The sequence below is a fragment of the Sabethes cyaneus genome, chromosome 2 (genome assembly GCF_943734655.1).
Source record: "Sabethes cyaneus chromosome 2, idSabCyanKW18_F2, whole genome shotgun sequence".
Classification (NCBI taxonomy): Eukaryota; Metazoa; Arthropoda; class Insecta; order Diptera; family Culicidae; genus Sabethes; species Sabethes cyaneus.
The window spans coordinates 184,897,284-184,911,561 of record NC_071354.1 but is presented as its reverse complement, the minus strand read 5'-3'; the positions used below and the strand labels follow the sequence as shown (position 1 = coordinate 184,911,561).

The window sequence follows — 14,278 nt, the reverse complement described above, 5'->3', positions numbered from 1 at the left end:
TTGAATCAGAACGGTATGCGCGAAGCTTCCTCGTAAGAAGCTCACAAGTTTGCTCGAGATTCGAGACCGAACCACGCAATTTATTTGACAGGGACAGGACTTTCGATCCCGCACGACTAAATAGTATTTAGGCACATCCCGAGATGTCTGTAGCAAACACAACTCACGGTCCAGTCGATCCATTCAAAGGGCTGGCATTTGAAACGTGAGTTGATCTTCTCATTGACATTTTAACAAAGTTTAGTAACGTTTCATTTATTTCATACTAAATGCGCAACACAAGTGTGAAAGCTTCAAATATACCCACCAGCACAAGGAGGAAATAAAAAAAACTAAGAGAAAAAGAAACTACTTCACTGAAACACTCACTGGGACGTGCTAAGCATCTTAGGCAAACGAAACTCGACAAACTTCGTATTGCCACAAATTAAACTGTATTGTACATAAATCGTGAATCTCGGATGATCTTTGTCACAATCTTGAGTTTTGCAAGTTGCTGGGGAGTTCATGGGTGTTTTAATATACAAATTTTGCTCACATTAAAGTAGAAAACATCTCCCCCATTGCTTAGCCTGATGAAATAAAGCGGATAGCATTTAAATATTCGCCATCATTACAAACCATTTCGCCGAATACCATTTTGCGAAACACCAATTCTCGGTTGACCATAACGCGGAATATAGAGTTTCGCAGAATACCATTTCGCGAAAAACCTTACGCGGGATGTACCATTTCACGGAAAATCTTTTCGTAGAAAGTATCATTACGCTAGGATCTAGGAAAATAAATAAACCTAGATAGAGGTGATCTCTACGGGAGGCTGCCCTCCGCAGTGGCCGGCGCTTCCGTCGGCAGGTCGCCGGCAACACTCGCGGCCTGTGGCCGTCTCGCGCTGAATTATCTAATGTTACTATTGATAGTTTTTGGTGGTCTTGTTATTGATTAATGTTTATGAAAGAGTCTCAAATTTCTCGAGTTCGATTAGTTTTTGAGTTACGCAAAAATGTCTATTTTATTTGTATGAGATTCTCTACCACAGGGGTGAGGGGTCTCAAACCATCATTAAAAAATTCCTGCCTCCAAAACTCCCCACATGCCAAATTTGGTTCCATTTGCTTTATTACTTCTCGAGTTATGAGGAAATTTGTATTTCATTTGTATACGAGCCCCCCCTCCTGAAGCGGGGAGAGGTTTCAATTCACCATAGAAAACATTCTTGTCTCCAAAAACACCCACATGTCATATTTTGTTCCGTTTGCTTGATTAGTTCTCGAGTTATGAGGAAATTTGTATTTCGTTTGTATGGGAGCCCCCCTCCTAAAAAGGTAAGGGGTCTCAATTCATCATAGAAAAAAATCATGCCTCCAAAAACACCCATATGCCAAATATGGTTCCATTCGATTAATTAGTTCTCGAGTTATGAGGAAATTTGTATTTCATTTGTCTAGGAGCCCCTCCTCCTTAAGTGGGGAGAGATTTCAATTCACCGTAGAAAAAATTCTTGTCTCCAAAAACACGCATATGTCAAATTTTGTTCCATTTGTTTGATTAATTCTCGAGTTATGAGGAAATTTGTATTTCATGTGTATGGAAGCCCCCCCTCTTAAAAGGGAGAGGTGTCATTATTCCCCTCCTAAAGAGGGCAGGGGCTCAATTCATCATAGAAAAAAATTCTTGTCTCCAAAAACACCCACATGTAAAATTTTGTTCCATTTGCTTGATTAATTCTCAAGTTATGCAGAAATTTGTGTTTCATTTGTATGGGAGCCCCCCCTCTTAGTGGGAAGAGGGGTCTCTAACCATCATAAGAACTTTCCCTGGCCCCAAAAACCCCTATATGCAAATTTTCACGCAGATCGGTTCAGTAGTTTTCAATTCTAAAAGGAACACAGGGACAGACAGACAGAAATCCTTTTTTATAGGTATAGATTGCACGTTTTTAGCAGATAATTCCAATGACAGACTTTCGCAGTCACTTATACTACTAAATATTTGTAGTGACAATCAATAATGTTGATCATGTTTACATTTGTTTAACACTGTAAATCGTCTGATAGTCGATGAAAACAGTATAAGTGTAAGTGTACAAAGCGTTACAAAGTTCAAGTATGAGTGTGTAAAAAGGTTCACCGTGCAGAAATTTTTTGCACAGGAGTCTAATATGGTGCAAAAAGCGCAATACATAATAGCGAATATGTCTCGAGCGCCACGTGTTTTGCTTCCTAAGCACACAGCTTATATAAATATTCATCTAAAAATAATCCAGTTGATAATAAGCTATCAAAATGAGACAATATATTGTGTTTCGGTTGAAAAGTATAAATGGATAGGACTACCCAAGTAAAACAATTGGTTTAAAATCAGAATTCCTAACAGACTTAAAACAGAGCTATTGCTGACATTTTGTTTTCCCATACTCATTTACGACCCATTTACGACTGAAAAAGCACAAGAAACGAGCTAAAATGTAACATGTTTGTGAAATGTTTCAAAGCGACGCATATGCGTTGCATGGTTTTCGCACTACCAACAGAAAAGCTTATTTGCGCTGTTGCCGGCATTTTTTCTGATGTTTCCCTGAAGTTATGCATTTACAAGCAAAATAATGTCAGATATTTTCGCATAATAGTAATGGCTAAAATATATTTCGGTAATTCATCAACGCAATATTGTAGCGTTCAAATAATCCAAACTAAAGTGCGATTTTAGATTTATCGTGAATTTTTAAGCTTTGCCATTCTACTTCCATAAAATTGATGCGCTCAAGAAATGCTTTGATAAGGAAAAATTGAGTGAAGTTGAAATAATCATAGTTTTTTGACGACCTCACAAAACATGCTAATCTCTGTGAAAACCTGTGGGATTTTACATGAAATATCTCTACGACCCAAAATAATAATCTATTTCATCATATTTTTGCACAGTCATCGGCCATATTTATACAAGAATGCGTACACTTGAGCACACCGATATCCGAAAAATACGAAACCAATGAAAAACTTTACTGTGTGAAGTTTGTTTTGCATTAGCATACAGCGTGATACAACTAATTCAAAGTTAATTTTTATTTGAAAAAGATCTTAAATTGCGACCAAAAGAACAAACACATAAATTGGAGCATTATAGGGGATCATTCAATAATGATGTCCATTGCTTATGGGGGAGGAGGGTGTCAATTTTGTGACAGGTTGTGACAAAGGGGGGAGGGAGTCTAGGAAAATGTGACATCTGTCAAAAGAAATTGCATTTTCATCAAAGGGCAGCAAAAATATGTTTCTCAATCATTCATCACTCATCGATTTATTTCGATTTCGAACTTATTGTTCCAGCTGACGGCGCTTGAAAGTCAGGCACAATTTGTGAATGTTAACTAGATAGACCATGCGTTACATTGAAGGATTATGTAAATCAATTTCAGTTCATTTGCAATCAAAGTTTCTAGCTTTTTACTAAATATTAGATAGAAAAGTACAATGAACTCTAAAAGCTATCGTCACGATGTAGTGAAACCTGCTTCGCCGACGCAGATTGAAACTTGTTTTAAAGTGGAGCCGTGTTACTTCAATTGAAACCAAAGCTTCATTTCTTCATGGATTTGTAACAATTTGCAATTGAATGTTCGCAGTTATTATTTGTTATTTTCTATATCTTTTTAATCATATACTAACTCTTAAAAAATTAAGCTATTTTTATAAACCACTTTTTACTTTCAACACGCTTTTTAATTTTTATTTTGAGCTTGTGTGGGGAGGGGGGGGGGGTAGGTTGAGTTTTGTGACACAATCGGGCAGAGGAGGGAGGGGGGGGTCTAAAAAAGCCGAAATTTGATGGACGTCATATTTGAATCGTTCCTAGCTCAATAAAATGTTGCATTGTTACGAAAATGTGTCAAAGTTATTGATCTGCGCTGTACTCATCGGCATCGCTTCACCCGATTGTCAATGCTGGCATTGAGGTTGCCAATAAACATCGTTTACCAATGTTTTAAACATGTTGCCAGTGTTACTTGGGTAGTACCGAATGGCCGAAACGCAAATAGCCGAAATCATAGTGGCCGACTTTACGAAACTGTCACAGAAGGCCGAATTTATATTTGACCGACCCTCTATTCGGCCGAATCCCGAAAGCTCAAACCCCTGCTTGTCTGAGTTACAAAAGGTTCAACATGAAGACGAATTTTCTCGGAATACCTAAATAACTTTCAAATGAAAAAAAATAATCGGAAATCGAATCGATTTGTTCAATCGAACAAAAAACAAAATAAGCAATACAATTTTTCACTACAAATGCTTCAAGAACGCCTTTGTTTAGCGCTTACTAAAAGCACAACTGGGTCCAAAAATTTTTGTTGTTCATTTTGTGATTTTGTATTTCTAATAGTTTTTTATTTATTTCTCTCCGCGAATTTGGAACGTTGCGCTTAAGAACCTTTATAAGTTTTATATCTTATCACTCGCGGAACACTGTACTGAGGGAGATTTCGGATCAACAGGTTAACGACCGTACTTAAAGTTCAATCAACTTAAACATCGGATTCTGAGGCCAGCTCAGCCGTATTTATTTGAACTCATTTGCATGTGTTCGTTGCAGTATTTGAATCTGCTGTTGCATCTCTGATATGGGCTTAGCTATTACTGAGCCTTTTTCTTATACATAACAATTCTTCCTCTTTTAGAATTTGAATACAAAATTTTTTTTAAGTATTTACAATTTTATAGCTAATAATTTTCATGTTTCGTATAACCACTTGATTGCGCTTAACATTCTAAATTTTTATTCACTTAACTAATTAATATACAATCATTGACTTCAGTTATTCATTGACAGTTTTGTATTTTGTAAGTAATATTTGTAATATTTATATTTCACTTTCGATTGTGTCCTTTGACACCTTTCCATCTTGTTTGTATATAAAATTTGCTCAATAAAATATTCTTTTTCAGATTGTGCCCGCTGACACCTTTTACTTTATACATAATTTTCGTTTAATAAAATTTTGGTTTTTCAGATTGTGCCCGTTGACACCTTTATGCTTTGTTTGTACATAATTTTCAATTAGTAATGTTTTTCTTTTTCAGCTTGTGCCCATTGACACCTTTCACATTTGTTTTTATATAACCATACATATAACCTTTTCTTTTTTTTTATAAAAACTTCTTCACGTTTTCTTAAATTACATCTTTTCTCTCACCAAAAAAAACTTAAATAAAAACTTTTCACTTTTCAATTTTTGTTGTCTCTATGCTGTCGTAATCTGTCAGATCGTCGCAATACCGAAGATCCCGCTTTGCTACTTGAACCATCATTGTATCGGATTTTCTTTTCTTTATTCTTTGATATCGTGTCAGAGAAATGAAAGAGTTCGTCGTCTGACATGGTCCTTTCACGCTTGCAGGTCCTTCTGCATGGAACTGTCAGATTCTGACGACAGTTAGTTACTTTGGGGACCCTCAATTGCTCTCGATGCGCCTTTAGCACCACGCTTCCAATAGAAATCTGGAAGATTGTAGGAGAATACTGTTTTACAAATTTAGCTTCAACCCATCTTGAACAGTCTTTTATATTGTGATTTTTGTACCAAATAATATCCCCCAATTTCAATCGAGCAATAGGGTCAACAGAAACTGATTGCTTATTACTAATATCACAGATTTTTGATTTATTATCATCAATAAAATCGTCAATTTTCTTTGGCTTATTTATTTTCTTTGGATTAATTAAATCCAATAGGATTTTTGGCGTATATTTGAAAATCCTCTCCGATGGAAAACTACCATCTTTAGGCAAGCAAGTATTCCGATAGTTCATCAAAAATAGATTAATTTGATCTTCCGTTTCCATCCGCTTTACCTCTGAATCAAAAAGGAATTTTTTGAACACCTCCTTTACAATCCTGACAGACCTTTCGGCTTGCCCGTTACTAGAAGGATTGTAAGGAGGGCTTTTCATGACAACTATACCTTGCCTTTCCAAAAACGAAATAAAAGCAACCGAATTAAATGGTGGGCCGCCATCTGTAACCACCACATCCGGAAGACCAAATCTGGCAAAAAAGGAAATGAATTTCTTAATAACCTTGCTTGCGTCTGTTCCAAACCTCATCCATTCTACTTCGATCCATTTCGAAAAACTGTCAACGATCAGTAGAAATACCTTTTGACCAAAATAAAAAAAATCCGCGTGTATCCTACTAAACGGACGAATCGAAGGAAGCCAGTGAGTTTGCGTGCTAACTTTGGGTGTAACTGCCATTCTATTACACGGTTCACAGGCGTGGACGAAAGCTTCAATAGCAGCGTTAATACCAAACCAGAACACAGACCTACGAGCCATTTGCTTCATCTTTACCATACCAGAATGATTTACATGCAACAATTTCAAAATATCTCCTTGCATCGATTTTGGTATAACAACTCTATCCTGGAAAATTAGACACCCGTCAACCACTTCCAGGTCGTGTCTATTAGAGTGAATATTCATCAAGTCTTTGTCTATTCTCTCAGGCCAACCATTCTGGTAATAAGCAATTAATCTTTGTAAAAACACATCACGACTTGTTTCCTTGGCTATCTTGGAGCAATCTATGGGAACTTCCTGAGTAAAATTTATGCTCTTTACGAATTCCCTATCATACTCTTCTGGAGTACCCTGTTCAAGCGGAAAACGAGAGCAGAAATCCGCGTTACCCATTTGTGCTGATGGTCTGTAACATATGGTAAAGTCATAGATAGAAAGCTCTAAAATATACCGCTGTAACCTAGTGACATAAATAGCATTTTTACCCGTCTTTCCAAAAATTCCAACTAGAGGCTTATGGTCAGTATAAACCGTGAAACTTTGTCCATAAAGGAATTTGTGGAATTTCTTAACTGTACTTACTAGTGCCAAAGCCTCTAAATGCAGAATCGGATAAGAACGCTGTGCTTTATTCAAGGAAAACGAAGTAAAACAAATTGGCTTTTCTACACCGTTAACCACATGTGCGATTACTCCACCCAATCCATAACCTGAAGCATCTGAAACAACTACGATTGGCTTTTTTGGATCATAATATTCTAAAATATTTGCATCCAATAAAGCAGCTTTGCTATTAATAAAAGCCTGTTCGCATTCTTTACTCCATTCATATTCAACATCTTTCTTGAGTAATTGATACAGACAAAACAGCTTTGAAGACAGATGCGGAACAAACTTGCCATAATAGTTAAGGAGACCCAAATAAGCTTTCAACTCAGTTACATTTTTAGGTGTAGAAGCTTGGTTAATTGTAGTCACTTTATCTGGGCTTGGAAGCAACCCATTGTCAGATATAATATGCCCTAAATAAGGCAAACTCGACACGAAAAACGAACATTTCCTCCAATTAACTTTGATGTTTGCATTGCTTAGTCTTTCCAGTACTGTATAAAGCTTCTTACGACAATCCTCCATATCAACTCCTGCAACTAGAACATCGTCTAAGTTAACAGAAACATTGTCTAACTCTGCCAGAACCTGCTCCATAACCTGCTGAAAAATAGCAGCACTAGAAGACGCTCCCTGAGGCAAACGATTGTATGTAAACAGTCCCTTTATGGTATTTATTACCATTATTTTCTTAGATTTTTCTGATAAAGCTAACTGAGTGTATGCACCTTCTAAATCCAGCGAACAAAATACTTCGCAACCAGACAGTTTAGCGAACAAGTCCTGCGTAACGGGAAGAGGATATGTGTTTGGAATGATTAATTTATTAATGGAAACCTTACAGTCAATAACCATTCTGATCTCCTGATTCTTTTTCATCACTACAACTACAGGGGAAGCCCACTCGCTAGTCTTAATTGGTGTAATAACCTTTTCCCTTTCTAACATGTCTAAATGTTCTAAAACCTTTTCTCGTAATCTGTACGGAACATCGTAGGCTCTCTTAAATATCGGTGAATCATCCTTCAACACTAAGTCAGCCTCATACCCTATAATCGGAGAAGAAAAATTTTTGAGGAAAACATTGAGAAAACGTGTTTTAATGTCCGAAATTATATTATCTTTACTGTCATATGAACGAATATTGTTAGCAAAAGAAGAATTAGCAAAAACTTTTCTCCAGCTTGGATAGAAAACGTCCAACCAACTACGTCCTAATAAAGGAAGAAAATCGTTTTTACTATCTAAAACTATCAACTCTAAACGCTTATAAATTCCGTTAATAACAACATCAACCAACACCTTCCCCAAAATTGAAAGTTCAGATCCATTAACAACAATCAATTTCCTTGAACATTTTTGCAGAGGCATGTCAAAAAAATTGCAATATAATTGTTTTCCTATTAAAGTAATTGAAGAGCCGCAATCAACCTCCATTTTAACAGTACGACCCTCAATCAACACATCAGTCAAACATGGTTCATTCAATCTAGTTTTGTTAGATACCATCATACAAGTAAAATCACCTGATTCATCCAAAGAGTCATCCATTGTTGGCTTTAATCTGTTGAATAATTGTTCCAAACCGCTGCTAGTACCAGGATGCGGTTCGTCAGCAAAACGAACAGTCGGTTTCCGTTGGCTGTTAAGATACTTAAAACATTTCTTTAAAATGTGGCCCGGTTTGCCGCAGTAGTAACAGGTTACATTACGTTTGTTATAACCATAATGGTCATGTCTAGAGCCGCTCTTACTTCTATTCCTGTTACCACTCCTACTCCTGCTTCTCAAACCAAAGCCCGAACGACTTCTGCTTCTGCCTCTATTCCTGGAATCATTCAAAAAATTATCCCGTCTTCCCAGCCTAGCTTTAACCGTTGCTACCTGCTCTGCTCTACCACCCAACATCCTAGCTCGCGATCCGGCCAACTCCCAATTCACTAGCATGCGCTCAGCTGATGCTAGCGTAAGATTCTCTTCGCCTAACATCTTTTGCTGCAAATCTTTGTCGTACACACCCATTAATAATTTGTCTCTAATTGCTGTATCCCTAAACTCCCCGAATTCGCAAAACTCAGCCTGCATCTTGACGGCTAATACAAAATTTTCCGCCGATTCATCAACCCCTTGCACACGGTTGTAAAATTTAAACCTCTGAATCAAGTCCGATTCACTTTTATCGAACCGCTCTTTAAATTTTTTTATCATCTCATTATATGGTATGGTTGATAAGTCTTTAGCTGGGTACAGTAGCTTGAGTTCCTCAAATACTACTGGCCCACTCAACGTAATGAACAGAGCTTTTTGCGAGTTCTCGGGAACCTGGTTGTATTGAAAGACATATCCAAGACGCTCAACATAATTGCTAAATGAAGCACCAGGGACGTAGGGTTCAATAGAACCGATAATGTTAGAAGCCATGTCAGATGAAATTGCTGCACAAGAAAAAATACGGTCACCCTAATAAAAGCAAATGTAGAAGTCGCTTACCGAAGCTGATGTATACTATACCACTCAGAACAAAATCTCTTCACGCGCTCTCTGCCGCTGATGACCAGATGAACGCTATGGATGCGTAACGATAAGTAACGAACGATAAGTGGACGCTGCTAAACCAAATCCTCTCACGCGTCGATGCGGTAAACTGGTAGGTAAGCTGCACACCACTTCAAACTTCAGCAAAAAAAATCTAAAGCTGCACACAATTCGAAGCTAAGCTCAATACGCTTCGAGCAATATAGGCGATGTATGTATTGTTGAATTAGCAAAAAAAAAACTATTCTCCCGTTGGAGCACCGAATATAAAACTTTCTTTAAACGAAAAATTGCCTTTTAAAAAAAACACTTTAAATATACTTTTTGCTTCACTTCCGTATTTCCGTATTCCGCTCAATTCAATAATTCAAAATTCCTAACGGGAAGCCTTTGCCTCTCACAAGCCGCGCACTATTTCCGCCAATTTTTCAAATAGTAGACCTTTGCCTTTCACAGATATTTTCCCCCTCAGCGACGCTATAAATCTCAGAAAATTTAGCACCTTTGCACACAAATTTTCGTCAGTTTTCTAACAAATTTCCACTACTAAAAGCACTTATACCGACCTTTGCCGTACAATTTATAAAAATCACCGAAATCTTCAAAATGCCTTTGCATTACATAAATTTCACTATTTGCACCATTTGAACTTAAACGCGTACCGGAAACTTTTCTCGCTCGTCGCCAATTTTTATATCTTATCACTCGCGGAACACTGTACTGAGGGAGATTTCGGATCAACAGGTTAACGACCGTACTTAAAGTTCAATCAACTTAAACATCGGATTCTGAGGCCAGCTCAGCCGTATTTATTTGAACTCATTTGCATGTGTTCGTTGCAGTATTTGAATCTGCTGTTGCATCTCTGATATGGGCTTAGCTATTACTGAGCCTTTTTCTTATACATAACAATAAGCTGCGAGAGCTATTTAGCGAGTCAGTAGCAAATGTTTCCAGGGCGAGACGGCCGCAGGTCGCGCAGGGAGGCACCTCTTTCGCAGAAGCCAATTCTATTTAGGTCCGTGCATTTTTCTAGGTTCATTGAGTTTGTGCAGGTTGATAACCGTGAATATTTTAGGTCATTTGTGACTCGGCCATCAGATCCATTATCCATTAGATTATGTCATTTATAATTTCGACATTTTGTGTTTCGGCCATTCGTGATTCGACCATTTGTATTTCGGCCATTCGTAGGTAATCCCTGGGAAGCAGGGCTAATAGATGGAAAATGTATGGGAAAACCTTGAAAGTTTTCAATTTCAATTTTAAAGTGATTTGAAATCCATTTTTCCATGACACCACACGATTGCTGGATCTTTTAGGAATCGATTGATATGGAAACCCTCAAAATTCGATCAAAATTGCTTGAGGTATAAGCGTTTAAAATCTTTCATTTTTTCAAGACGTTGGCTTGAATAGCAATTTGAAAAGGATGGCCTCTTCGTGGAATTTGAAAATAAACAGCCAGCAGCTGTATTGTGCGATCTATCGGATTATTCAAAGTATGAGCATAAAAAGACTTTCTTTCGACGCATTGGACAGAAGGTCTCGTATGCCTTATATACAGGCTTCATTCTCGGTTTTTTGCTCAGTAGATGCTCAATTGACTATAGCGCTTCAACTAAACAGAATTCGAAAAAGTAGCGTAAAAAGCAATTGTAGAGCTTATTATTATCTACATTATTGTTGAAGAAGGTATGGTTTTATCTTTTGTATTTACGGCGCTATGCGATTGCTACACCGTTGATAGCCAAATGAGCGCTCTTTTTGCTACCAACGGGGTAGCAGCCCCATAGCGCCGTAAATACAAAAGTTAGAACTATACTTTCTTTAACAATAATGTAGATAATAATTAGCTCTACAATCGTCCTTTACACTACTTTTTCGAATTCTGTTTAGTTGAGGCGCTGTAGTCAAATGAGCATCTACTGAGCGAAAAACCGAAAATGAAGCCTGCTTATATAAGGGCCATTGATGCGGGTAGCAATAATCGGGACATAACTTTCCTCAACTCTGCACACAAAAATTAACTCCCGCATGCTGTTCCCTAAATTGAGACCGGTACAGAAAATCTTTGTTGGTGAATATTAGTGCGGCTTTCGAGAGGTAAACTCCACAATGGATCAAATGTGCCACCTTGCGGCAGATCCATTACAAATTCTAAGAGTCCTCATAGACTGTTCATAGACTTCAAGGCTGCGTACGATTTAGCGGAGCGAAATTAATCGTGGCGGGTTTTGACTGAACATGGTTTATCAACGAAACTTATTAGACTGATGCGTGCCATGCAATTTGATGGTTCAACGTCGAGCGTCATAATAGCTGATGAGACTCGTTCGTGAAGTTATAGATAATAAAGCGGTATTTTCATTACAAAGTCATACATATTCCTAGGCTTTGCGATGATATCTCTATCATCGGTGATAGACGCAGAGCTTTTTACACGGCTCTAAATATCTTAGCAGGGAAGATGCAACGATTCGGCTTATCATAAACTATACTAAAACAAAATACATGGCAGCTGGGAGAGTGCGTGGTAGCTCTTCGGACCTTCTTCCTTGCGTAGCCAGGTGAAGTCCTGCAGTCTGTATTCTGCACAGTGTGCTTCTGGTGATTTTCTACGGCTATCAAATGTAGACGTTATAGGAGAGTGATCGTCGGACTCTGGATGTTTCTGAGGGAACAATTCTTGGCAGCAATTTAGAATTAAAAGTGTGGCACCGGCGTATAAATCACGATCAGGTGTAGATGCAGATATTTTAAAGCGAGTAAAACACGACAGACTACACTACCGCTCCTCGCATAACAGTCCTATGGAGTTTCCTATATAAATGGGATTGTTATGCGAATAGCGGTAGCATAGCGGGCCTGTCACGTAGAAAGAATGCAATATGAGCGACCAGCGAAAGAAGCATTCAGCAAAATCCGATAAAGGCCGATGACTTCCAGGCAGATGCCGGTTCAATGTTGCAGAGATTGCTTCGGAGGGTTTTTTTTTTTTTGAAAAAAATCGACTTCTTTTTTCAGCAGTGTGGGAATTGCCACAGAGATCTTTGTCGATCTAGCGATTTCGTCAGCAAATTCTCATACAGCTACTTTGAGTATTTCTTTGCTTCCAGATTTTGCTTCATGTCACGTCCCGGTACAGCTTGTTTCTTGAAATTTCTCAAATTAGCCCATTTCTTCGCTTTCTGGACGTAGGATTGTGAAACTTCTTCTACTTTCTCTCGCCGTTTCTCTCGATGACAACTTAGAATACTGTTTTGTGACTCTCACAACCTTAAATTGGATTTAGTAACAACTACCTACCTTTGCTTTTCTGCCACTTATCCGGGTTTCCTGTCGACAGTCAGATGTTCTGCAAATCGTTTAAGCCCGTCACGCACCGTGAAACTGGGATAATTCATCAGTTCCGCCATCTTGCGAGCTTTGCGACGTGCTTGTTGCGGTGACGCCACGGTGCAAACAAATGAACTCATCCTGATAACCAGGATATATGTATTCAGATTTCGACGTGTTCAACCTTTGCAGCCGTAAATCCAGTATTACAGTACTTTAGAGCAATAGAGATTTACAGTTTTTGCAAATTCCAACAAAACAAAACGAAATGCTAGAAACTTGGAGATAGAGTGCCAGTAAAGACCTGCCAGTGAGTTGTCAATGGTTAATGTCAAATTATTGTGAACTGTCAAACTGTTCACCCGTGGAATTTGTTGGTTATGCCAAAATAAGGAAAAGTGAGTAAACGTAATTCTTTATCGAAGTCCGGAGTCCGGACAATAGATTTTGTGCGCTTCTTGGACGCTAATGAATTCTAGCTTGTTTTGAGATACTGTACCTTCAATTGGCTATTGTTGAGAACAATTTGGTAGACTGATATTGCTTTCCGGCACTGTGGGGTGTATGTTTTTGTCTTGACGGTAAGACTGAACTTTCGCCACTTCATGACAGATCCTCCAGAGAACGCTCATTTCTGGACCTTTTAATGATGCGTTCACGCTTTCCGGACATACTTTAATTCATTGTCTATTTATTCTTTCCCAAACGTTTAAATAACCATTTTTGCTATGCTACAACAGACTGCAGTTGTACGATTAAATTTGAACTGCTGTTAAAAAAGTAGGTAACTACATTTCTCGTTGGTGTATTAAATTTGCTTCCCAAAATTACTCATTCATTCATCTCCCACTTGGAATGGTAATTAAATTGCAACCGACTAACTCGTTTTTCCCATTTTTCTTTTTTCTTTTTCCAGTGCGACGCAAAGATGGTGTTCGACGTGGTGCAGCGGATGCACGATACAGAGCCATTCTCGGAGGATCTGCTGTTAGCGATGAAAAGACTGTGGTCGGATTCCGGTGTGCAAGAATGCTTCTGCCGTAGCAACGAGTACCAGCTGAACGATTCCGCTAAATAGTGAGTACTACCTAGCTAGTAGATAGATTGTTTTTTTTTGTTCGCTTATCGTGTTACACCTAAAACCGAAACCGAAATATCACACAACTTGCCCGGTGGTCCCGTCGGTCCATGATGGGAGCAACATTGTGCTACGTTATAAACCGAAATGCAAAACCCCCCAAAAGTGACTTATGAACCGTGGTGTGCCTTATCTGCTTGTAAACCGTATCTCGTTTTATTCCATACATTTATGTACATAAATATTTTATTACATCTTTCGGTGTGCTTTCGTTTTTCGTTCACTGGTTCCACTCACTGGTTGCACTGGGAAGGAAAGGTGGAAGGTGGCATTAGCATAATTCCCAGTAGTTCTACGCTGATTCTTAGACACTATCCCGGTAGCTATTCTGTTGTTGCTCGGCAAACAGGTACCGCATAG

At 38.3% G+C, this 14,278-nt stretch overlaps 1 protein-coding gene across 5 annotated transcripts in view; it reads left to right on the top strand.

Annotated features, from left to right (window-relative positions):
• LOC128738118 (G protein alpha o subunit) overlaps positions 1 to 14,278 on the top strand; it is a 175,058-nt gene that overhangs the window by 79,848 nt on the left and 80,932 nt on the right. For all 5 annotated transcript variants that reach the window (XM_053832988.1, XM_053832986.1, XM_053832984.1 and 2 more), the window contains one exon: positions 13,697 to 13,857. In XM_053832988.1, the coding sequence (XP_053688963.1) occupies positions 13,697 to 13,857 (161 nt within the window). The remainder of the gene's footprint in view (positions 1 to 13,696; positions 13,858 to 14,278) is intronic.